The sequence below is a fragment of the Hyperolius riggenbachi genome, chromosome 3 (assembly GCF_040937935.1).
Source record: "Hyperolius riggenbachi isolate aHypRig1 chromosome 3, aHypRig1.pri, whole genome shotgun sequence".
NCBI lineage: Eukaryota > Metazoa > Chordata > Amphibia > Anura > Hyperoliidae > Hyperolius > Hyperolius riggenbachi.
Genome location: NC_090648.1, coordinates 385,014,385 through 385,041,396, shown reverse-complemented (window position 1 = coordinate 385,041,396; position 27,012 = coordinate 385,014,385). Strand labels below are relative to the sequence as shown.

General features: G+C 44.8%; 1 protein-coding gene across 1 annotated transcript in view; it reads left to right on the top strand.

Annotated features, from left to right (window-relative positions):
* STRAP (serine/threonine kinase receptor associated protein) overlaps positions 1–24,818 on the top strand; it is a 40,675-nt gene extending 15,857 nt beyond the window's left edge. Inside the window, exons 5-9 of the mRNA XM_068272912.1 lie at positions 1,714–1,813; positions 2,723–2,860; positions 6,034–6,173; positions 12,200–12,349; positions 24,446–24,818. Coding sequence (XP_068129013.1) covers positions 1,714–1,813; positions 2,723–2,860; positions 6,034–6,173; positions 12,200–12,349; positions 24,446–24,507 — 590 coding nt within the window. The 3' untranslated portion in view covers positions 24,508–24,818. The remainder of the gene's footprint in view (positions 1–1,713; positions 1,814–2,722; positions 2,861–6,033; positions 6,174–12,199; positions 12,350–24,445) is intronic.
* The last annotated feature ends 2,194 nt before the right edge of the window (positions 24,819–27,012 follow it).

Sequence of the window (27,012 nt, the reverse complement as noted above, 5' to 3'; positions counted from 1 at the left end):
TACGCTTATTTACTGGCTGTTCAGTCTGCCTCCTATCATTGTACATTATAGGGAAGTAGTCTCTGGGTATTATGTTTAACTGTGCCCAGCTCACCAGGCCTCAATATTAGTGAAGTGGGAAAAAGACAAGGTGACCGCTTCAACCTACTAGCTCAAACTTTGTTTCAAGGCATACAAGTAGATACTGAAGGAATTGTGAGATGCCCAAGCAGGTGGGTGGCAAGGAGAAGATGGCACTGAAGATCTGACATGTTTTGCATAGGGAATGAAGTTTGGTCAAAGCCGGAACTGTGCTCCGTGTCTACTTTTATGCCTTTAAAACATGGAATAAAGTTTGAAATAGCAGGTCGGTGCTGTCACCTTGTCCTTTTCCCACTTCACCATAAAGCTTATACTATGAGACAAGCACAACCTGGTTTCCTAGGAGGCACTACTGCGGATGCAAAGAGAACTTGGACCCCTGTGTCACCTTTCCATACTTTTCTTAGGCGCTGAAACCCTTGCTTCTCAGTACATATCTTCCCAGGTAGTAAATGTGCCTGTAAATCTAGCAATGATGGGCAGATTTGACCAAGACATAAATCTATTTGATCAAATCTGATGGTTGCACATACACAGCAGGCCAATTCCCAATCGATTTCAGCATGGAATCTCTTGGGTATGCTGCCGCTTGCCACTGCCGCCCTAGTGTATAAATCTGCCCTCATTATGTGTACTTATACATTACCTGTCCTTTGTCGCCCACCGCAAATTTCCCGATAGTCTTACGGTTCTACCTTTATTTGCACCTCCCACGGTTCCGGGGTTTAGCATGTGTGACGTCACACGCGGCATGTGCTGTATACGTGAGGCGCAAATGAAAGAGGAAGAATCGGAAGATGGATGGGCACCGCATACCTATGAAATAGCCAACGGGAGATTTGGGCGCAGGATAAAGCTGATATGTGACTTAACTTGCACAAGTCCCAGCAGTGCTAATTATTATTCCCCCTCCAGGTTGCTGTAGATGGTGGGGAATTATGTGCTTCGGCTTCCAGCTATTGCTTGCAGCCAAATTAGTGTTTTAATGGTGCCTTGAGCGCAGCTATAGCTGTAATTCCTATTCAGCCTATGATGGTGTCGGCTGCGCCCAAATCTCATGCACTGGTTTAACAGCGCTTGATGAGTGACACAGGACGAGTAATGTATGCAGTAAATGCACATATGGGGGGGCACATTTATACACTAGGAAGAACAGCACGGGGGTTTTGTCGCGTTTGTCACTCGACCCGATATCCCTCCCATTACTGCCACGCAACAGGTCACTCATGTCGCCCAACTACTTGCAGCTTGTCCGAAAAATACATGCAACCAATTTCTACCTGAACTTCGTTGAATCATCAATCGAACATGCACTTGGCTTCACTAATTTTCATCCTATACCGAATCGGATGGTCGATCAGCCAAGTCAACAGATGTATGGCCCCCTTAAGGGATCTCTATACCAAGTTTTGTATTCTTTGAACACAGTTTGAAGGGCACATTTATTTCAATGAATATAAAATATTTTTAACCTTGTCACTGGCTAAATGTCCTATTCAATTTGCTAATTTTTTTTCATGAAAAACAAACAAACCAATGTATAAATAACCTGGACATTTTTAAATAGTGTATATATTTGGTGCATGTAGTGTATCTGAAGAATCTGCTGAAATTTTTCTTTTTACCTGGCAGATCCAGAGCAGATCGGAGGTCACACATCTGCCATCAAGAAAGCCTTATGGTATAATGACGACAGACAGATTATCTCTGCGGCTGATGATAAAACTGTGCGGTACGATGTGAATGATTACAGAATAATTTTAGACAATCAGCTGGATATTTCAGCAGTTATTTCAATTAATGTTCACTAGCAAACTGTCTGTTGTAAATTAAGATCATCAGGCAAGAATGGGTAGGGTTGTAGTTGTTGACCTCATGTCCTCACATTAACTCAGTTCCTGCTAGGTTAAAACATTGGATAGTTCACCAGCAAACAAACTTTAACAAAGTCAAGATACCTCACCACCCATCAGTTTTTCTTTTGAGTAGAGTACCCTGTTATGGAAAACCAGAAGCACTTTTGTAGAGAGTGAAAAGAGACCAAAGTTTCTTACTACTGAAAATACTGTCAAGTAAAATTTTTGCGCCTCTGACCTCTTCCCCCCCCCCCCCCCCCCCTTTTTTTCCCCCCTATTGATAGAGAGAGCAAATGTGGAGAACTTTTTAAAAAAACATGGCCAGTGGCTATGTAGCGAAACTCCACATTTAAGAGGTAAACGGTCCTTCTGTTAGGCTCTACTCACTGCACGGCATACTGCCAAATGTAATTTTAAAGCGCCTACCTCCAGAAGCTGAGCACATCAGTGTCCAGCTCCCCCTCCCCACCAAGATCCTTATGCTGTTTACACACTTTAGGTTTTCCCCAGGCAACAAAATCTTGGTGTTTGTTTCAGTTAGAAATATCAAGTGTTATAGTTGTCCCTGTCCTCAGTTATCCCCTGTTGAAATCGATAGGATGGACCACTGTCCTCAGTACCAAAGCAAATCCTTAGTTATTGTGTATTGTTGAAAAATACTTATTTCACAGTAGGCATGAAACTGCACGTGAGATGGCTATAGATATATCTGACCAATGTAGAATGCTGTAAGTTGGAGATCTTGTCTAGGTTTTGTTACCTCATATTCTAAATCTTCATTGCAGGTTGTGGGATAGAGTCAGCATGACTGAGGTGAAGACGCTGAACTTTAACCTGTCTGTCAGCAGTATGGAGTATATTCCGGATGTCGAGACCCTCCTGATCACTTATGGAAGAACGATTGCACTTTACAACGCTAACAAGTGCGTATGCTGCTATGTTGTGGGTCCCATTATCCCCTGACATAGCTGTGATGGTGATTCTTAGTAAAGCCTGTTCTGAGTGGTTGATGAAGGGTTGGGTATCAGTGCTTGCAGAGGGCTGCACTTGTACAAATGCCACTCGTGATGGCTGCTAAAAAGGTGTTGTGTGGATGCAGTGGTCTGGCAGCATGGAGGAAGTAGTCAAGTAAAGGGACCCTAGAGCTCCTTTTAAAATTGATATTTGGACTTGCCTGGGGCATCCTCCTGGCTCCTCTCCCCATCCCGTTGGCAGCTCCGTTAATCTGCAACTTTCAGCCGAAGTCGCTGATGCGGGCCCCCAATCTGAGTGTCTTTAGAGAACTGCGTGGGCATGCATTGGCGACTTTGGCCTGAAGTCGCAGATTGATGGAGCCAACAGTGGAACTGGGAGAGGAGCCAGGACGATGTCGCGGGGGCCTCGTGGGCTGGAGGAAGCCCCAGGGAAGTTCAAATATCCATTTTAAAAGGAGCTCAGGGTCCCTTTTACCTCCCTGGTGGTAAGCCCGACCTACTCTTGGGCTAGGCGCCGGAGAGGATCACATGGCCCCGGGAGGATTGTTTTTAATAAAATGTGACTTAAATTCTTAAGCTTGCACTTGGTTAGCTATCTATGCCCCCAAGTCCCTACGCTGTACCCGATCGCCGTCGTAATACGTACCCCCCAGGGATCCCGCGATGGCGCAGCATCCCAATCAGGCCCCGGCTTTGCTATGGGGAGGATCAGGACGTCGATGACAACAGACATTGTGTCCGATCGTCGCCATAGCGACGAGTGAAGCTGAATGGAGAAGCTGCGGCTCTCGCGGGATCTCGGAGGGGTAAATATTGTCGGGGGGGGGAGGGGGGGGGGAGGGGGGGGGGTGTCAGAGAGGTGTGGCGGGGCTTGAGACACATGGTTAGCTAGCGCAGTGCTAGCTAAAGCATATAAATTACATTTTATTCAAAAAAATCCTCCTGCAGACGCAGCCTCTGAAACTGTGTACCACCAGGGATGTTAAGTGCTAATATTTTTTTTAAATTTATGTACATTTCATTCATGCAAATCTATGCAGTTTGGAATCTGATAATTCAAATACAGTATCCGGTTTTGATTAGTCAAATTTCAAACTGCATGAATTTGGATTTAATTTCTATAGTCTCAAAATTATTGGTATCTCATTGACTGCTTCTTCTTGTTGTTACTCCAGTGTTTGGGTAGACTACAAAGAAATATGTTAGATTCGCACCAATTGGGCCATATTTTTCTTCTGCGTTTTTCTCTCAGGAGATAATTATCTTCGATTTAAAAAAAACTAAAAGTGGATCCGAGGTGAACTTTTACACATTGTATAATTGTATTCCTTTCCTATTGTTTATAGGGCATTCCTCAAGCCAAATACTTTTTTGTTTTTGTTTTTTAATGCTCTAATTCCCTATAAACTAAATAAGCCACGCCCACACGTTCAGAGCCTTGGCAGTAGCAAGGGCTCATGGGAGCTCAGTCTGGCCAGGAGGAGGGGGAGGTGTCACTAGCCATTGATTTCAGAGGCGGAGGGAGGAGGAGAGGGGATTAGTCTGGTGGCTCAAGATGCAGATAAGCCTGCCTCTGTGTAATGTTTACAAACATGTCTGCTGTCATTGTATCACAGGAATAAATAATCAGATTCTATTGAAACTGTTTGCAGCCAGCTTTGCTGTATAAACCATCTAAACTTTAGATAAGATATGTAGACAAGTTACTTGTTATAGTTAGTTTTTCATCTCGGATCCGCTTTAAAGAGAACCCGAGGTGGGTTTGAAAAATGTTATCTGCAAACAGAGGCTGGATCTGCCTATACAGCCCAGCCTCTGTTGCTATCCCAAACCCCCCTAAGGGCCCCCTGCACTCTGCAATCCCTCATAAATCACAGCCACGCTGCTGACAAACAGCTTGTCAGAGCTGGCTGTGTTTATCTCTATAGTGTCAGTCTGCTGCTCTCCCCGCCTCCTGCAGAACTCCGGTCCCCGCCTGCATCCCTTCCCTCCCTGCTGATTGGAGGGAAGGGACGGGGGCAGGGACCGGAGCTATGCAGGAGGCGGGGGAGCAGCCGAGACTGACACTACAGATGTAAACACAGCCTCACAGCACGGCTGTGATTTATAAGGGATTGCAGAGTGCAGGGGGACCTTAGGGGGGTTTGGGATAGCAACAGAGGCTGGGCTGTATAGGCAGATTCAGCCTCTATGCAGATAACATTCTTTAAACACACCTCGGGTTCTCTTTAACTGCACTTTGCAATGAAAAAAGTACCAAAAAGTAGGTTAAAAGTATTATCAAAATTATTGTAATAAGTATTTTCTTGCTTGCTGGTGGTTTAAAGGGCATTTTTTATTGACAAGTTTTTGAAAATATCACCTAGGAGAGAACTCAGGAGAAAAAGTTAATTTCATATGGCCCCAGTTGTTACATTTGCTACTTTAAACAATGTACACTGCTATACTCCTGTACCAGATATGTGATTTTACCATAGTTACACACCCTTTTAGAAAATAATAAAGGAAAGTGCTAAATCAACTTCAACGTTGCCTACCACCACAGCTCACATTGCAGATCAGATCGTAGAAATCTCTGTAATGTGCTATCAGCACAGGTGTGAACTGAACTCTGGCTCAAATCTTAAAGTCCTAAAAAGCTCTGTATGTACGCCAAATGAAACCTGGTCAAGACAGCCTATAATGGCCGCTTCTGCCAATAATCCAGCGTGTATGGCAGCTCCTGACCCCGCTTGGCTGGTGATCTGTCCTGATAGAGCACTACAGCTGAAAGCATTGTTCTCCCTGCTTACCCAGCTCCTGCATGAGCAGTGGTGCGCTTATAAGTTTGCCATAAATACCTCACATTCCTTGCAAGATCCCTTGTAAAATCTTGCTGGAGCTGCCACTGCACATGTCACTTCCATGATGCTCCGATATCTGACTCTGCCCTGAATTGGTATAGCAGACCATGTTTTCTGTCACAACAAATTCCAGAAACCTCTAGTCTATTGTGTGAATGTATGTCTAAAGAAAAATGGTTAATCTGCAGATCATCATCATGTTTAACATTTTTGCAATTTCAAGGTGTACAATGTTCTCTCTAACTTAAAAAAATGTAACCAATCATCTTACTGTTTTAGCCTTGATGAACTGGTAAAGTCATTTGAAGCTCCAGCCCCCGTCAACTCTGCATCTCTTCATCCAGAGAAAGATTGTATTGTGGCTGCTGGAGAGGACTTCAAATTATATAAGTATGACTACAGCACCGGGGAGGAGTTAGGTAGGTCTAATGTACATTGTTAACTTTTTTTTGTTTCCCACCAAGTTTTGCCATACTGATGTATAGCTGACATGGATAGCGTAAGGGTGTGCCCACACTGCTGTATAATATGGTGTGACATAATCTGTAGACGTATAGAAGGCACTGTCATTTTTCACTAGCCCAGAGTGTTGTACTGCTATGCATTATTGCTCAAGCTGACATTGGCCTCAATTTACTAAAGGCAGTTTGGTAAAACCATTTAGGTCAATAAAATACAATATTCTGTATTTTACAGGGCTGTGGAGTCGGTACAAAAATTCACCTTCTCCGACTCCTCAGTTTAGGATTCCACCGACTCCTGATTGAATACTGATTGAATTTATGTAACATGAAATTCGTTTAACTGCCAACGCTTAGGAATTTTAAAGGACAACTGAAGTGAGGATATGTAGACTGCCATATTTATTCCCTTTAGTCATGGACTAAAACTAGACCTTGGTAAGGGTACTTGAAAAAGGTACAGACCGGAACAAAGAGAATCAGGCCCTAGGCAATGTAACTATGGGTACATGAAAGAATGATATGCAGGTACTCTGCAGGGGAATGAGGAGATAATTCCTCTATTACACATTCTTCCTGCACAATCTGAACCAGGTTTATGGGTGATAGACAACACCTCTGTCTTCAATGTTGCACAACTTTCTCAGTTGATTCCCTGCAGCTCTGTGGGGAGTGCATATGTGGAGTATAGTACTACTGTGTAACAAAGTAAACCTGAGACAGATGAAATTAGTTTTTTTTTTTATACGTACCTGGGGCTTCCTCCAGCCCCCTTCAGGCTAATTAGTTCCTTTGCTGTCCTCCTCCGCCACCTGGATCTTCTGCTATGAGTCCAGGTACTTGAGCCAGTCTGGTGTAATGTGCATACACACGTTCCGCCACCGGGAGTGTACTACACCTGCGCAGCGGTATGCGGCCGGACCGCGCTGACTGGCTGAATTACCGGGACTGATGGCAGAAGTTCCAGGTGGTGGAGGAGGACAGCAAGGGACTGATTGGCTTGAAGGGGGCTGGAGGAAGCCCCAGGTATGTATAAAACTTTTCTTTTCATCCGTCTCGGGTACCCTTTAATTCGTAGTCCCCAAACCAAATTTTAACATATTAAATGATTTGATTTCATGAGCAAAGGGAGCATAAATTTGAATAAATCAGCATCAACGCAGAATGATTTCCATCTTATCGACCATCTCTATTACTACACATCAGGCTTTATTCTTACAGCATAGATGGTATTTAGTATATATATGAGATTCCTGTGTACACATCATATATACTGTACAGACACAATCAGATATGTATATCTGACTTTAAAAATACGGAGACTGCTTTATTGAAGCAGCACAAGTAACTAATTTTGATTGGTTTATTTCATGTTTGTGGACTAAGCACAGCTATTACTGTATATATAAATTATTTATGACTATTATCTGAGAAATTGAACATTTTATCATATTTTCTATTTTAATTACAATTTAAATTATTAGGAGTCGGTGCATTTTTTTTTCCCGACTCCAGGCACCCAAAATTGCTCCGAATCCACAGCCCTGGTATTTTAAATTTTTTTATTTTTTTTTATTTTTTATTTATTTTTTTCCAAATTCACTAAAGATTTTCTACATGAGGCAGAAGTTCAGTAAATTACCGAACGAACGTGCTTCAATTCACTAAGCCCTGCTTGGTAAGTCCTGCTTACCAGTTGTGGAGCAGGTCAGCAGTCAGGCAGGGCTGTGTGCATGAGTCGGGGTTTTCTGTATAGTGCATCTCCCTCAGGGCTCGTTTCCACTATAGCGAATCCGCATGCGGGCACTGCATGCGGATTCGCATACTTAATGTTAGTGGATGGGGCTGTTTCCACGTGTGCGGCGGCGGCGGTTTTCGGTGCAGGGAAAATCTGCACGACAGGGTCGTGCAGATTCGCGTGCGGCAGGAATGCGGGTGAATCGCCGCTAATGTATTCAATAGGGAAATCGCATGCGGATTTCCCCGCGATTTCACATGCGATTGCGCATGAAAGCCAATGGAACTTAACACAGGCAGTGACATGGTTAAATTCGCATGGCTCCTTGCCATGCGAAATCGCATGTGAAATCGCGGGTAAATCTGCATGCGGAAACGCAGCCGCATGCGATTTCTTCAGCGGTGGAATCCAGGCGATTCCGCACCGCTACAGTGGAAACAAGCCCTTATCCTTTTATGTTTGCTGCAGCCACCGGGGTGCTCTTCTGTATAACCGTATACAGATTTTGATATCTACAGTAGAGGGATGCAGAAAAGCCTCATAAAATGTCACCTTTCCCTGCTCTGCTACAGCAAAGACCCTCCTTCCACCATGTCAGATCAAATCAGGATGAGAAGCAGGTCTATGTGACTTTACCTACTGACTGCCTGGCAATGTTACACATGGAGAGAGGGCGTTATCTGCTGTAAAAAATAAAAAAAATAAAACATTTTTGTCCGTTTTTTTTTTTGTTTTTTTTTACTGAATGCGTAAATCTTTGTGAATTGTAATTTCTTGAGGAATTTACCGCACAAGATGGTAATTCTAATTTGCTGTGCGGTAATAGGTTTAGTGAATTAGAATTTGGGTAAGTAATTGGTAAAATCAGCTGTTTTCAGCATTACCAAATGCGGTAATGCTTAGTGAATTAAGGCCATTGTAGTGGAAAGTGTGCTCTTCACAGCTTTTTAATGTACAGTCAGGTCCATAACTATTGGACTATCGACAGAATTCTAACATTTTTGGCTCTGTACACCACCACAATGGATTTAAAAATAAAATATGATGTGCTTTAACCAGGGGCGTAGCAATAGGGGTTGCAGAGGTAGCCACCGCATCTTAGCCCTCAGGCTAGAGGGGCCCCGAAGGGCCCTCCCTCAACTACAGTATTAGCTCTCTATTGGTCCTGTGTTCATAATAATCACTTCTATAGATACTTTGAATAGTGGTAATTATTAACAAACTGTTCCCCATCCCCTTCTTGCACCTCAGACACTGTAGTTGCCATTGGCAGGTTTTGGTGCGCCGTATCCATTGCTATGTAGAGTGCTTGGGGGGGAACCCATTGTAAAACTTGCATCGAGGCCCACAACTCCTTAGCTACGACACTGGCTACTTTAACTTTTTAATACTTGGTTGCAGATTCTTTGCAGTTAGTTATAGCCTGATGTCTGGAACGCATAGACATCGCTAGACGCTGGGTTTCATCCCTGGGATGCTCTGCCAGGCCTCTTCAGTTCCTGCTTGTTGTTGAGGCACGCTCCCTTCATGTTCCCTTAAAGGATACCCCAACTGACATGTGACATGAGATAGACCTGTTCATGTACAGTGCCTAGCACACAGATAACTATGCTTTGTTCCTTTTTTTCTTTCTCTGCCTGAAAGCGTTAAATATCAGGTATGTAAGTGGCTGACTCAGTCCTGACTCAAACAGGAAGTGACTACAGTATGACCCTCACTGATAAGAAATTCCCCTTTTTTACCTCCTTTCTTGCTCTCAGAAGCCATTTTCTGCTAGGAAAGTGTTTTATAGTTGGAATTTCTTATCAGTGAGGGTCACACTGTAGTCACTTCCTGTCTGAGTCAGGACTGAGTCAGCCACTTACATACCTGATATTTAACTTTTTCAGGCAGAGAAAGAAAAAAAGGAGCACAGCATAGTTATCTGTGTGCTTGGCACTGTACATACACATGTCTATCTCATTATGTCACATTTCAGTTGGGGTATCCTTTAAGTTTCGTCTTCAGCAAGTGAAATGCTCAATTGGATTTAGGTCAGGTGATAGACTTGGCCATTGCAAAACACTCCACTTCTTTCCCTTCAAAAACTTTGATTGGTTTTGCAGTATGTTTTGGGTCATTGTCCATCTGCACTGTGAGCACCTTTCAATGAGTTCTGAAGCATTTGGCTGAATACGATCAGATAATATTGCCTGAAACATTTCTGAATTCATCCTGCTGCTTATGTCAGCAGTCACCTCAATAAATACAAGAGAACCAGTTCCATTGGCAGCCATACATGCCCACACCATGACACCACCACCACCATGGTGAGGTGGTATGCTTGGGATCAGGAGCAGTTCCTTTCCTTCTCCATACCCTTCTCTTACCATCACTGGTACAAGTTGTTCTTGGTCTCATCTGTCTATAACAGTGATGGCTAACCTTGGCACTCCAGCTGTGGTGGAACTACAAGTCCTATGAGGCATTGCAATACTTTGACAGCTCTAAGCATAACTCGGGGAGGCAGAGGCATGATGGCATTTGTAGTTTTGTCATAGCTGGAGTGCCAAGGTTAGCCATCACTGGTCTATAGGATGTTAACTAGAATAAATTGTCCTCAGCTGTCCATAGGATGTTGTTCCAGAACTGTGAAGGCTTTTTTTAGTTGTGCTGTTTTTCTGATGGGATTTTTTTTTCAGCCTAATGATGGCTTGTTTCACTGATAGTGACAGCTCTTTGGATCTTATCTTGAGTTGACAGCAACAGATTTCAAGTGCAAATTATACACTCAAAATCAACTCTGGACTTTTATCTGCTCTTAGTAATTGTGATCAGGGAATAACACACACCTGGTCATGGAACAGCTGAGAAGCCAATTGTCCCATTACTTTTGCTCACTTGGGAGGCACGTATGCAAACTGTTGTAATTTCTATATCGTTCGCCTGATTTGGATGTAAATACCCTGAAATTAAAGCTGACAGTCTGCAGTTAAAGCACACCATGTTTATTTAATTTCAAATCCATTGTGGTTGTGTATAGAGCCCAAAATGTTAGAATTGTGTTTATGTCCCAATATTTATGGACCTGACTGTATATATTACATCTACCTGTACCCATGTTCCATCAAAATAACGCAACAGTCACTGGCAACAAAAGTGAGTACACCCCTAAGTGTCAAAATTCTGCCCAATTACATTTTTCCCTCCCTGGGGTTGTTACTCATTAAAAGTTCTTAGTTTTAAGCAGGTGTGTTAAAATTGGTGTTATCGCTCTCTCGCTTAATGCTTGTTCACACCACAAGAGCTTTTCCAAGCACTTTGTGATTTTATAAAAGCTCTTGCTAATGTTATCCTATGTGTGTGTTCTCACTGGAGCGATGTGATTTTGTAAAAATCCCCCACATCATTGCATTAGCAAGCTGCAGGCCCGCACAACACAGCACACAATTGATTCAACCCTCCCCCCCCCCCCCCCCCCCACCAACAGAGCTCGCTGTTGGTGGGTTCTGATCGCCCCCACATTTATTTATTTTTTTAATCAATATTTATATTAAAGGTTTTGAAATGCAGATCGCAGCGCTGTACAAAGTAATTAGATGGCGAAACCGGCATCTAACAGTCTCCAGAGTGGCGATTGCCAAGACTGAAGGTGGGGCGGAGCTCTGCCCCCCAAGCAGGAGATGCACGCAAATGGGCGTTCACGCAAATGGGCGTGGATCGGTCCTGGGGCTGCCGCACTGCTCACGCCAATTGGTGTGGAGCAGTCGGCAACAGGTTCAAAGAAAAAACAATGTTGCTTGAAGATTGCCAACACCTTGGAACTGAGCTGCTGCATTGTAGCCAAGAATAAGTAAGAATTGCAGTGCTGTATCCCGGGGAGGTGAGTAATATGCAGGGACTGTTGCAGATCGCTCTGCAGTATGATTTTCTTTCTTTTTTTTTTTTTTTTTTTTTTTTCCTCTTTCTTCCCCTTCTCTCCCCTGATTTTAAGGTCTAAAAGCACATGAAAAAATTGTATTGCTTTTAGACCATAAAATCAGAAAATAGTCATACCGCCAGGAAGGTTAACATATTTATGGTTTGTAAGTATAGTCTTTTGGAAATAACCTGGCCCTTCCTCTTCACTGAACTTACTGTCAACACATACGGTAAGTGCATTATATGTGATCATGTGTTTTAATTAGAGGCAATTTTAAGTAGATTGCTGGATTGTGTTCAGTTGCCATTCCTCGTCATACCACATAATTTTTTTCCCCCCCCTCAGAATCCTACAAGGGTCACTTTGGACCTGTGCATTGTGTGCGTTTCAGCCCAGATGGGGAGCTATATGCCAGTGGATCTGAAGATGGCACTCTACGGCTTTGGCAAACAGCAGTTGGGAAGACGTATGGCTTGTGGAAGTGTGTTCTTCCAGGTAACATTATCTGCTTACTTTGAGATGTTTTCCGTATGGCCATTCTCCCTTTGGTTGTTTACCGGTTTTTGGCGATTATGCAAACATTGTGGTAGATCATAATTTCTTGGATACTGCATGTAGCATTCTGCTGCAGTTGTTTGCCCATTCTGTGCCCCTCATTGATTGGGCTCAAATGCAATGTGTCGACTGGAACCACTGCCCAATGCTTTCAGCATAATCTAAATGCATTGCCCGCAGAAGCCATGTGAAGTGGATCCGAGATGAAAAACTAACTATAACAAGTAACTTGTCTACGTATCTTATTTAAAGTTTGTATAACTTGCACAGCAAATCTAGCTGCAAACAGCTTCAATAGAATATGATTTTTTCCTTTTGATACAATGACAGCAGCCATGTTGTTAAACATTACACACAGGCAAGCTTATTTGCATCTTCAGCACTCAGCCTGTGAAAAAACCTAATCCCCCCCCCCCCACCCCTGTCTGAAATCTCTGGCTAGTACTACCTCCCCCTCCTCCTGCCCAGACTGAGCTCCCATGAGCCCTTGCTACTGTCTGAAAATGCCAAGGCTCTCTGAAAAGCTGTGGATGAGGCTTGCTTAGTTTTATAGGGATTTAGAGCATTAAAACAAAGAGTATTTGGCTGGAGGCATGCCCGATAAAGAATAGGAAAGGAACACAATTATGCAATGAGTAAAAGTTCATCTCGGATCCACTTTTATCATTTATTTATTTTTTATTTTTTTTTTATTATTCAAGAATAAAAGAAAAGGATACCAAATAATGTCAGTTCTAAGGCCAAACTCACACTTGACTATTTATGACCATTTGGATGTGTTTAAAGGACTTAAGAGGCGAAATGGTCCAAAAAAGTTAAATACCTGCATGAAATATCAATGCATGGAGGGCGCCGTCCGCATATGCGCGAGTGCGGCTGCGCAGCTCTAGGGCCCCCGATCCACGCTATAAGCCGTCTCCTGTTGCGTGGATCGGGGGGGAAGGCCCTAGAGTAGGCCTGAACGATTTTAGGAAAAAATTGAATTGAGCGATTTCTGTCCGAAATCACGATTTCGATTCACGATTTCCTTCAAAACAAGCTATGTTCCCCCTGTGTGTCTCTTTTTGTGTCCCCCTCTGTTTTTCTGTGTACCTGCTCTGGGTCTCTCTCTGTGGCCCCTCTGTTCCCCAAGCTGCGGCAGTGCTGGTCTGGATATACCTTCCAGCACAAGTCCAAAGATGCCCATCTATCCACTTTTCCTGCAGGATCTAATGCATGGCATACTTCCTGTATGTCTTGTGACCTACAGAAACCAGGAAGTATGCCGTGCACATGAGCCGGCAGACAAAGATAGAGGCCAGACAGTGTTGGGTTTGTGCGGAAGGTATGTCCAACACTGCAGATGATGTGCGCCGTACTCGACGGGACTAGGGGGAAGTATGAAACCACTTCTTCAAACTTCTCCTATGCTGAAATGACGTCATCACGATACTCGCTGCTTTGACGATTCCGAAATTGTGATCTTGGTGATCGCGATTTCGATTTAAATTCGATTTATCTTTCAGGCCTACCCTAGAGCTGTGCAGCCACACTCGCGCATATGCGGACTGCACAGCCGTAGCCAGCTCCGGTGGCCATCTTAGTGGAGGAAGGAGAGCCTGACGGCTGTGGTGTTGGGACCGGCCGGGGGGGGCACATTGAGCTGCAGTGACCTGGCGGAACGGCACGGAGGGTGCGGACGGCGCCCTCCGTGCATTGATATTTCATGCAGGTATTTAACTTTTTGGGACTATTTCGCCTCGTAAGTCCTTTAAAGGATACCCAAACTGAAATGTGACATAATGAGATAGACATGTGTATGTACAGTGCCTATCACACAAATAACTATGCTGTGTTCTTTTTCTTTCTCTGCCTGAAAGAGTTAAATATCAGGTATGAAAGTGGCTGACTCAGTCCTGACTCAGACAGGAAGTGACTACAGTGTGACCCTCATTGATAAGAAATTCCCCTTTTTTTACCTCTTTCCTGCTCTCAGAAGCCATCTTCTGCTAGGAAAGTGTTTTATAGTTGGAATTTCTTATCAGTGAGGGTCACACTGTAGTCACTTCCTGTCTGAGTCAGGACTGAGTCAGCCACTTGCATACCTGATATTTAACTCTTTCAGGCAGAGAAAGAAAAAAAGGAACACAGCATAGTTATTTGTGTGCTAGGCACTGTACAAACACATATCTATCTCATTATGTCACATTTGAGTTCGGGTATCCTTTAACCTCCTTAGCGGTAACCCCGTGCTGGACACTGGGTAAGCCGCCGGAGGGTGCTGCTCAGGCCCTGCTGGGCCGATTTACATAATTTTTTTTTTTTTTTGCTGGACGCAGCTAGCACTTTGCTAGCTGCGCCAGCACACTGATCGCGGCCGGCCCGCGCCCGGTCGCCGCTATCTGTTGCGGCGCGGCCCCCCCAGACCCCGTGCGCTGCCTGGCCAATCAGTGCCAGGCAGCGCCGAGGGGTGGATCGGGACTCCCAATGACGTCCGTGACGTCATCCCGCCCCGTCGCCATGGCGGCGGGGGAAGCCCTCCAGGAAATCCCGTTCTTTGAATGGGATTTCCTGATCGGAGATCGCCTAAGGCGATCGAAGTGGGCTCTGGGCTCGCTACATGATTTAAAAAAAAAAAAACTGCTGCGCTGCCCCCTGGCGGAATTTTTCATACCGCCAGAGGGGGTTAAGGGAATCAACCTTAGAACCTACAACCAGTATATCAGTAGACTTGTTTACATCTAAATGTAATTGTTGTATGCGGTAAAAGAAAAACAAATTGCCCCGTGGAACAATTTTGCGTCTTCTCATTAACAAACGCGTGTGTGTGTGTGTGTGTGTGTGTGTGTGTGTGTGTGTCCGTCCAGCAATAAAGTGCAGCAGATGCGTCCGGTCCAAGGAGTAAATGGTGAATCCTGTATGGGCTGGAGACCAGAGGAGCCGTGCCCTGTAGGGAAGTAGTGAGTTGCCCCCCAACCGCACACTTTGTCACAAACCTCCCTTATGGGGAAGTTTATTGTGTAGTAAAAAAAAGTTGCTCAGTGCCCGTTTAAGTCTATCGTCTGCCTAAATGAGATGGTGTATGACATTTACAGCATGTCAATAACTCAGTCAATACCCACCCTTTCACCTCTTTATACATAGTTATCCTTCTATAGTTGACATGCTTTAAAAAGGAACTTTACCAAAAGAAAGTAGTAGAGAGGAGAAAAATATATTAAGACATTGCAAAGTGAGAAGTAAAAAAAATAAATAAAAAAATCGAGACATGATTGATATTCGCTGTGTTGTTTGATGCTCTGTGAGCCTGCAGCTCAGCATCTTTACTGCTGGCAGGCATTATTAAAAAAAAAAACAGCACAAAATGCCCTCCTCTATAAACATACCCACCAATGATGTATTTAGCTGAAATGTTTTGGTGTGTGTGTTATCAAGCTAGAACATTTAAATATAAAAATATGTAATAGGGAAGAGATCTAGGGGGTGTGGCAAACAAACCGGCAATGTCAATGAACCCTTTGCACATTCGCATGCAAATTATTTCACACAACTCATGCAGGAACAAACGCTATCCCTACAACGAAGTTAAAAGCCAGGGTTTTTGAGGGCACATACGCCGCGCAGAGGTCTCCATTGTTCGTATGGGTCTGAAGTCTGGCCCTGTAACAGGCATAGTACAAACATGGAAGCATTCAGTGCATCAAGCCCAGTGTTCTCCCCAGAATTTTTTTCCAGCCGGGTGGCATGAAAAAGTAGCCGGGTGGGGCACAACCGGGGGAATGCAGGGAGTACATTTGAAATTGGCGCCGGTAGACTTGGGCGCAGGATACAGCGGTATATGGCTGATCCTGCTTCTTGCACAAGTCCGGGCCGTTTTAATTACTATTCCCCCTCCAGGCCGACATGGATAGTGGGGGAATGAAATAATTTGGCTTCCAGCAATAGCTGGAAGCCCAATTATTGTGTTTTTTAAGCAACTTTGGCTCCGTCTTCTGACGGAGCCGACGTTACTCACTGAACGCCGCTATAGACTGATTGCCATTATAGTCTATGGCGGCGCTGGCTACGCCCAAATCTAGCAGCGCTGAAAAGCACTGCTCCGAATGCAGGGCTGACACAACTCTGCTCACAGCATAGTAGGAGGAAACAAGCTGATGTTAGCCGGGTGCTCACCAAAATTAGATGGGTGGAGAATGTGGCCAAAAGAGCCTGGGGAGAACACTGAGCCTGCATATGGCTCTCATTTCAGGTGTGCTTTAAGAAATACACAATCTGTCTTAAAGGGACTCAGCTGAAAATAGTAAAAAGATTTTGAGGAGGAAGCCCCAGGTATGTATAAAGCCCCATCTACACAATATGATTATTTGTACAATTCGATTACGATTCTATTTATGATCCAATTAAATCCGACATGTCCGATCGGGATTCGATTTGCCATTGTTTTGCAATGGCAAAGCGAATTGAATCGAATCCCGATTGGACATGTCGGATTTAATCGGATCGTAAATAGAATCGTAATCGAATCGCACAAAGAATCTTATAGTGTAGATTGGGCTTAAATCTTTTTACTATTTTCAGCTCTGGTACACTTTAAAGTGAACAGTGCTTTTTGTTATATTTGCAGCTACAGAAATCCGTCTGACAGTGCAGGTGAAACAGATATCATATAGTTAACACATGTCCAGAGCTATACAGCTATATGTATTGGGCATCGTTAATGGTACCGGTCAAACACAATTATTCAGTCAATGGTTTTGGGGTTGATTCCTCTACCAATCATCTGATTGATAAAGTTTTCCTTGTTGTTTGTGGACCCCATCCAGTGCAGTTTCTAGGCTAAAATGCACCCAGGGCGAGGGTGTAAAAATTGCGCCCCCCCCCCCCTAGGTTAGATAGGTAGGTGCCTCTCAGTATAGGTTAGATTAGGTAGGTGCCCCCTAGTATAGGCTAGATTAGACAGGTACCCCCAGAATAGGTTAGATTAGGTAGCTGCCCCCCAGTATAGGTTAGATTAGGTAGCTGCCCCCCAGTATAGGTTAGATTAGGTAGCTGCCCCCCAGTATAGGTTAGATTAGGTAGCTGCCCCCCAGTATAGGTTAGATTAGGTAGCTGCCCCCCAGTATAGGTTAGATAAGGTAGCTGCCCCCCAGTATAGGTTAGATAAGGTAGCTGCCCCCCAGTATAGGTTAGATAGGTAGCTGCCCCCCAGTATAGGTTAGATAGGTAGCTGCCCCCCAGTATAGGTTAGATTAGGTAGCTGCCCCCCAGTGTAGGTTAGATTAGGTAGCTGCCCCCCAGTGTAGGTTAGATAGGCAGCTGCCCCCTCAGTGTTGGTTATATTAGGTAGCTGCCCCCCAGTGTAGGTTAGATAGGTAGCTGCCCCCCAGTGTAGGTTAGATAGGTAGGTGCCCCCCAGCGTAGGTTAGATTAGGTAGGTGCCCCCCAGTGTAGGTTAGATAGGTAGCTGCCCACCAGCGTAGGTTAGATTAGGTAGCTGCCCCCAGTATAGGTTAGATAGGTAGCTGCCCCCAGTATAGGTTAGATAGGTAGCTGCCCCCCAGTGTAGGTTAGATTAGGTAGGTGCCCCCCAGTGTAGGTTAGATTAGGTAGGTGCCCCCCAGTGTAGGTTAGATAGGTAGGTGCCCCCCAGCGTAGGTTAGATTAGCAGCTGCCCCCCAGAATAGGTTAGATTAGCAGCTGCCCCCCAGAATAGGTTAGATAGGTAGATGCCCCCAATAATGGAGGGGGGAGCCGCAGGGAGGGCAGCCCGACCTCTCCCTCCCTCTCCTCTCCCGGGCGCCCTCCGTGCTCCCCCCTCAGATGCAGAGTCCGTGAGCAGCAGGGAAGCGCTGTTTACAACTCACCGGCTGCCTGGCTCCAAGCGCTGCTCTCTCGCCGCTGGTCTCCTCTCTCTGTATACATACTGATACACGCTGCTTCCGGCTACAGGAAGCAGCATGTATCAGTACGTATACAGAGAGAGAGAGAGGAGACCAGCGGCGAGAGAGCAGCGCTTGGAGCCAGGCAGCCGGTGAGTTGTAAACAGCGCTTCCCTGCTGCTCACGAACTCTGCATCTGAGGAGGGAGCACGGAGGGCGCCCGGGAGAGGAGAGGGAGGGAGAGGTCGGGCTGCCCTCCCCGCGGCTCCGGCTCCCCCCTCCATTATAGCGCCCCCCTCCCAACAGCGCCCCGGGCGGCGGCACACTCCGCACGGGGCAAGAAACGGGGCTGCCCCCATCGATTGCTGAATGCATTTATTCGATCAGGAATCGTGTTGCATGTCCATGTTCTACAGATTACTCTGAGAAGCTACAAATTCACACAGATAACTGGTTTTTTGTGTGTGTGAAAATGCAGTGCAGCATGGTCTGAAAGGACATGCTGGCCCTTGTGATTTCACAGGTTTATTATTGTATCCTTAGGGTTAAAAAGGGTGGGGGAGGGGGAGAATAAACGTCAGGACAGATTTTTTTTTTTTGTGTGCAAACTGTCTGAGGTCACAGCTGAGCTGCCAGCTACATGCGTTTTGCCTGTATCTGTTCTGATCAGGTTTGTTCTCTTCAGTGCTGCGGTCAGTGAGCTCCGTTCTCCAGGCAGCCAAAACATCCCTCTATATGCAACTAGTCCGCAGCTGCCCCTTAGGTCTTGTGACAGCCTGGGGAGGAGGTGAGTGATTGCCTGCACTCCCCACTCCTCTCTAGTCTTCTAAACACAAGTGCCGTATATTTCACAAAGACGGCCAAGTAATTACGGATACACATTCAGAGGGGAGGGAGGGAGAGAGACAACTGACCTAATGAGCAGCTGTGAGGAGAAAAGGAGGCTCCGAATTACAAAGCCAAACGGCCGTAGTCTGCCCTGCCTTTATAGCTACACAGACACCAGAGTCCCTTCTCTGTGACTGACTGCTTGCTTGTATCGTTCCTGGAAGAGCACGCTGCAGTCAGATGGTCCCGCCTACCGCCGAGCTGAGCCAATACCTGTACGAGCCTGCTGAAAAGCAGGAGATCTCGTACACAGAGGAGAGAGCCTAGCGTGTGACGCAGCCGGGCGGGGGGCTTACCTCACCCGGGCGGCGGGCCCACCTAATTGATCCTGGGGAGAACACTGAAGCCTGTCTAGAGATTAGGAATACATACGCCAATGTCTTCTCCTGGGGCAGATAGTGCATCAAATTAATTCCCTAAGGGAGTTACCAAAATACATCCATATGTATAGTGCACAAACCAGCATGAGCTGTGTGTATGCTGGTCACCAATGGGAGAAGAGGGGGAGTATGGGATAAAATCCTAGCCACAGGGATCAGATACCAACAGAAAACAGAATTCAGGTGCCTCACCTCAAACTGGACATTTTAGGGAGGTGCTACACGGGGTTTGGCAAGTAAAACAGTCAACTCCTGATAATCTATTTGAGAAAAGGTAATGATTTATTGTTGCAAAGGGTATCCGCTACTAATTGGGGTGAAGTTTAAATTCTGCATTAAAATTACTGTTGAAGAGTGGGCATACACCAGGGAGAATTGTGGCTGGTTTTATTGAATGCTGCACGTGCAACGTGTTATAGAGCACACGCAATTCAGGAGATTTGAAGAAATGCAACTGCAGCCAAATGCTCCCAGTTTTGCGCAGCTCAAGTGTGCTCCCAGCCTGTTATTCAATGCATGAAATGAACTACAGTTAAATCAAGTTATAGTAAACTTCAAGGGATGCGAGATGGGGAGGAATTTATACATACCTGAGGATTTCTTTGTATACCTGCAATTTCTGTATTCGCACATTCATTTTCTATTGGACAGTACCACATTAATAAATAGTCATTCATATTGTGTTCTGTAGAGGAAAAAAGACCCGTAATGGGCATATTCTGTAGGGTAAAAAATACCCCTAATGGGCCTATCTTTTGGTTAGATGTGACTAAAACACTAATGTTCTTAAAAAATATTACTACATGCTACCAAAATCTACAGTGAGTACGCACCCTCATCAAATACATTTTTACATTTGGGACATGATTAATTTGTTGTTTGATAGCTAAGGGGAAGTTGAAATAGGAGCAGTGTACTTTCATGTGATTCAAAGGGACTTTAAAGTGTTAGGAAATTCGGTTTTCCCTGCTAAGGGAGAGGCTAAAGGAAACCTGAGACGAAATTAAAAAATATCCATACATACCTAGGGTTTCCTCCAGCCCCCATTCAGCCCATTGGTTCCTTTGCCGTCATCTCAGGCTGCCTCAGTCTTCCTCTGGATGTCCAGGTATATCTGTTATTGCTTGTTGCTGTGTATAGCCTCACCGTGCACTAGGCCTAAACGATTTTAGGAAAAGATTGAATTGCACGATTTCTGCCAGAAATTGCGATTTTGATTTGATACACAATGATGGATCAGCACTCTGATGGTGAGTATGAGTGCCCCCAGCACAAGTTAGCCAGCTATAGGTGCAGCAGTACAGGTTAGCCAGTATTTATAGGTGCTGCAGTACAGGTTAGCCAGTAATGGAGTGGCGCATGCGTGGGAGTGGTGTCTTAAAAGAAGTTGGCCGCCCTCAGGTATGTTGATATGCCTGGCGGATGGCTTGTGGGTTGGAGGTCGTTGTTCCCTTACAAACGATTGACAATCAACTGAGGTGGTCGTTATCGGCCGCATCAGCTGCCTTTAGCAACAAAGAAACAAAGGATGCTCCAAAACACCGCACCACTCACTGTATACGAACAAATCATCAATCTTTATTATATCGCAAATGATCAATAAAACAATTAAAATGGGAGTATAGTGCAATGAATTCATGGTGCTGGCAACAGGCCAAAAACAATCGCCATATGCCAGTCAAACAATAATACATAATCAGTAGCTTATTCCATTACAGATGCAACAATGTGACATTTATTTATTGTGTTTATAAAGCGCCAACATATTACGCAGCGCTGATAATGATTATGATGGATGAACAAATACACCATGAACAGTACATGTAGTGCCATAATATATAAAGTGTGTAGTGTCTGAGGTAGATAATATATAGTCAAATAGGTACATAAAAACGAACACGTTGAATCCAGTGCTGGAGACTTGGGCGCAGCTGGCGCCACCATAGGCCACAATAGGAATTATGGCTATAGCAGCGCACAGGGAGTAACTTCGACGCTGTCAGTAGACAGAGCTGATGTTACTTTTAAAACACAGCCAAATTATTTCCCCACCATCCATGGTGGCCTGGAGGGGGAATAGTATTTAACACGGCCGGGAACTTGTGCGGCAGCAGGATCAGCCATATACCGGCTGGATCCTGCGGCCAAGTCTCCTGCGCCGATATCTCTCGTACGCACATAAAAAGTGCTGTGTGCATGAGGTAGAAAATGTGTCAAATGAATCGGCGCGGGTAAAGTGATTCCTATAGATAGAAATGTGGAGGGGACAGTGAGAGAAGGTGGAGGAAAAGAAAACACTGTCCAGAATAGGGAGACCCGGGTCAAGATACGATTGGTGGAAGTGAAAGAGCGCATTAGCCTGGAGCGAGGTTACCGAATTCTGAAGGATAGACCCGCACAGCTCCTAGATTGCCAGTGTTTCACCCAGTACCGCTGGGGCCTGCAGCAGGAAGTGACACGTCACTTCCTGGTGGGCATTGTTGCTGGGCAACACTTGCCGCCACTTCACAGCGGCTCTCCGCACAATGCAGCGAGGGGGATCAGGACACCCTGGAGCAGCACTAGCCAGAGCAAAGCAGGTACAGGCAGCGGCATGGGAAAATCGCGGCTTTGACATTCTCAAGATTGTCATGCTGCTTATCATGATATCGGTTTGAAAACTGAAAATCATTCAGGCCTACCATGCACCTCCATTGTGCGTTCATTGCTGGGAGCAGCTGCGCAGAAAGCTCCCTGCAACAGGAACTTGATAGGTGAGTGTGCTGGGCTTCACATGTACTATTTGACGGCGATTGAAAGATTTACTGGGGCAGACAACAGAGAATCGAGGTGACCCCGGGAGGATGGCAAGGGGAGTAAACTGCCTGAAGAGGGCTGGAGGAATCCCCAGGTACGTATGGATGTTTTTTAATTTTTCTTTCATGTCAGTTATACATTAGAGCCACCACAATCACCTATAGTAAAATGTCATACATTCAGGATACCCAATTTTAAGTATGTATGTATGTGATATTATGCGCAATAGTGAGGTTTTCTGCCCTAGAGGTCTTTGGGAGACAGGTGTTTCTGCTCATTCAATAACAATCATCCATCCCTTTAGATTGTAAGCTCGCAAGGGCAGGGCTCTCTCCCCCTTATGTATTCTGTATGCTGAATAATTTTTTTGTATTTTGTCATTAATTATGTATCTTGTATATTAGTGTACACCATTGTCTGTATTATGTACCCCATGTTTGTTTCTTACTTTGTACAGCGCCACGGAATATGTTGGCGCTTTATAAATCAATAATAATAATAATACTTCCCATGGTGATGCTCTTTGCAATATTAAGGTCGACCACCAATTAAAAAAAATGTATATCACATTCAAGAAAGATTTTACAATAGGGAAACATTAACTAAATTTAGAAAGTAATACTGTAAAAACAATAAGCAGTGTTATTCATTAAAGTAAACCTGTAGTGGAAAAAAAAAATCCTTACTTACCTTGGGAGGGTGAAGTGCCTGGATCTCAAAGGTGCTTCCCCTTTCCCCTGCAGCAGAGGTGATCCAGCTCTGGGGCTCCCCCGAAGATCCCCTTGTCAAACTATGCACAGTAGCATCTCTCTGCTCGGTCTTCAGAAGTAACTGGGCCCAATTGGGTCTGATCAGCTGCACAGGCGTGAGCCGGGCTCTGCTATTTCTGTCGGAGACTGAACAGAGAGCTGCTCCTGTGCATGAGCGCAGATGTAAATATTTTGGCCAGCTTCTTCTCCAGGTTGCCAGTGCTGGATTGGGCTGTTGAGGGTGACAGGGAAGCCTCATTAGGATCCAAGGGCTTCCCCCTCCTGAGGTAAGTAGACCCCAGGTTTTTTTTTTCCCTTTTGTTACAGGTTTACTTTAAAGTGAACCTTAGCATTTAAAGCCATGAGTTTCACTTACCTGGGGCATCTACCAGCCTCCTGCAGCCATCCTGTGCCCTCGCAGTCACTCATGGCTCCTCCGGTCCCCCGCTGCCAGCTAGCTTCGTTTTTGCTGACTGGGAGACGGCCGGCCGCCATGCGTACCTTTTTACGCATTCCAGCTGGTGCAGGAAGCTATTGTGGGCATTAACATGTACATTTTTTACGCGTTACATATGCCATGCGTAAAAATGTAGGCATTGCACCTGTAACGTGTAAAAATTTACTTATTAATGTCTGCAATAGCTTCCTGCACCAGTGGGAGGGCAGCGGGGGACTGGAGGAGCCAGGATGGCCTGCAGCCATCCTGGCAAGGGCACAGGATGGCTGCAGGGGATTGGTAGATGCCCCAGGTAAGTGAAACTCATGTTTGTTTGTTTTTTTAGAGTTAAGGTTCCCTTTAAGTTTTTTTTTTCTTCTTCTTCTTCCAGTAAAGCTCCTTTTTAAATTTTGGGAGCTGCATTTAAGTTTTAGAGAAACAATAGGGAAGCATAAACTATGGCTTTTTATTTATTCTTTTGTCACTTAGTGATGTACAAAATAATTTAAAACCACACTGCCAATATCCAGTGCCCAAACATACATCTTCTCTGGTGGTGGGAGCAAGAAGTTTTGAATCAGGATGATACCATTTTTATTGGCTAACTTAAAAGAATAAGAGTAAGCAAGCTTTCAGCTGTATAGCCTTCGTAGGGCTTCACTCCTGTTTGTTTGCTTGCTTACTCAATCCAATCAATAGTATCATCCTGATTCAAAAGGTCTTGCTTTTACTGATAGTTAACACGGTACAATACCTTACTGCTTCTATTCTGTTGGTGGGATAATACTAGCATACCTCATCCTATCACAGTTAACAGTACTGGCTAAAAACCTAAATAACTGAATTTCTTCCTGAGCACAACAGCCTGTTTCTGTTACAGAAGTGGAGTTGCTGGTTGCTTTACTTTTATATGATCTTACTCTTTCCAGAGGAGCTGGTCTCAGAGAATTCAGATGCCATCTACAATGTGTCCTCTGAGATAAAAGCGTGAAGGACCGGGATTGGTTATAGTGGCAAATGAAAATATCAAGGATGCAGGACAGTCAGCCATCTGTCGCGATGTGTACGCCACTTCCAGCAGAGAGAACAGCGTTTGGCGGAGCGGACTGGCAGAACTTTGAAGAGACATGAGTTATTCCAGTGATGTTTTACTGTTCAAAGATGGGAAAATGATTCATTTTCTGGGAGTCTCCACATGCATATTTTTGTTTCCTTTATGACTCTTGACTGACCACTTTATTATTGCCTTCTCTACATTGCTTGTAGTATTTCCACATCTGAGTAAAGTGTATCTGTACTTAATATACACCTTGCATTCATATGACTACTGTGTACTAGCAACTGTATTTACTGAGACTGATTTGCTAAAGTTGCTCTAGAGACCTTCAAGCATCTCCAGTAGAATGCAAATGGAATACTGGGACTGGAATAATCAAACATTTACTATTCTTAAAATGCATTTGCACACAGTAGACTTATAGGGTGACTGCATATGATGTTAGAACACAACTCTCTGCATGCACATAAAAAGAAATGATTGGGGCACCAACCTTCATGTAATCCATGATTTATTGTATAAATGAATAATCCTTCATTAACAAGTCAACTTTTCCATGGACATGAGACAGTACACACCTCCAATCTTGACTGGCTAATACTACCATTTCAATGTAGTATGAAAGCTTGTCTATACAATCTGATCAAATTATTAAAAATCAATTAGCCCTCATACTACATGGAAGTGTTGAATTTGGCCTATCCAGACTGAATGTGTGTACACACCTTTAGGCTGGATCCACACTATAAGCGCTTTGATTGGCGCTTTCTGGGCACTTTTTTAAAATTTCTCCCAGTCACTTTGATTAAAATCGTGGTAAAAAATTGCTACAATTTTTACAGTGATTTTAATCAAAGTGAATGGGAGAAATTTTATAGAGTACTCAGAAAGCGCCAATCAATCACAGTGCTCAAAAGCGCTTATAGTGTGGATCTTGCCTTAGAGGGTAAAGAGATCCATGCTTTGCACCCCAGACACAAATTGTCTACATCCCCACACCTGCACAATAAGCTAATGTAATGTATCATACATACACGGTCCTCAAAGCACTATACATGCATACAGAAACCAATCCATATACAATATTTAATTTTAAACAATACCAGTTGCCTGGCTGTCCTGCAGATCCTGTCTCTAAAGCTGGCCATACACTGGCCCGATTTGCCGCCGTTTCGACAGCAGATTCGATCACTGGGATCAAATCTGCTGCCAATCGTTCGCGCTACACGCCGAATTTCGATCCATTTCGTCCGATCGCTCTGTGCGGAAAATTACCGTCGATTGCCCGCGGGTAGGGAGCGTGTCGCTAGCGGCGTTCGAGTGCCCGATGACCGGCGCAATAGAGCCCGCATACATTACCTGCTCTGCCGGTGCGACTCCAGTCACCCGGTCACCGCTGCTCTGTCTGCGCTCTGGTCTCCAGGTCCGGCATGCCTCACTTCTTCTAGCCCGGCAGGAAGTTTAAACAGTAGAGGGCGCTCTACTGTTTAAACTTCCTGCCGGGCTAGAAGAAGTGAGGCATGCCGGACCTGGAGACCAGAGCGCAGACAGAGCAGCGGTGACCGGGGGCAGTCGCGCCGGCGGAGCAGGTAATGTATGCGGAGGGAGTGGCGGCGGCACCACCACCCATTGTGAACGGTTTTCAGGCTGAAATCGGTTTACAATCTGTTTGCAGTAAAGGTAGCCATACGATCCCTCTCTGATCAGATTCGATCAGAGAGGGATCTATCTGTTGGTCGAATCTGATGGCAAATCGACCAGTGTATGGCTACCTTAATACTTTTAGCCATAGACCCTGAAGAAGTATGCAGATCAGACATTTCTGACAAACCTCTAACAAGATTAGCTGCATGTTGGTTTCAGGTGTGTGGTTCAGACACTACAAATGACAGAATGCTCAGCAGGACGGTGAGGCAATTTTCAGTTTCTTTTAAAGAGGAGCTGTCAACCATACTATCTCAGAAAAAAAGCGTGTGTATGTATATATATTCTTGCTCTACTTACATAACATATGTATTGCACTGCCCACGTTTTGATTTTAGTGATTTTCTACATTAAAGAGAAAATCCTTCTTAGCAGTTCCCATTTTAAGTCTGGCTATTTTGAAGCCAATTGTGAAGTAATTTCCTCCCTTAGGCCCGGTTCACACTTGCGGTTTTGTAAAAACTGGAACGGATGTCCGGACCTAATCCGTACGGTTCCTATCCGGATCAGGTCCGGATCCGGTCCGTTTGCATCCGTTTTCCGTGCGGTATGAACACGGTTGCGGTCCGGATCCGGTTTCTTAAAAAGATAACAACCTGTAAATACCTGGGGTCTGGGAGGTCAGCAGAAGCTCTGGGGTCATTGTTGGAGACAGGTGGACGTGTGGAGACCATCCGTGGATACAGAGACTGCAGTTGGGACCATGGATCCAGTCATTTTTTTACTCGTACCTGG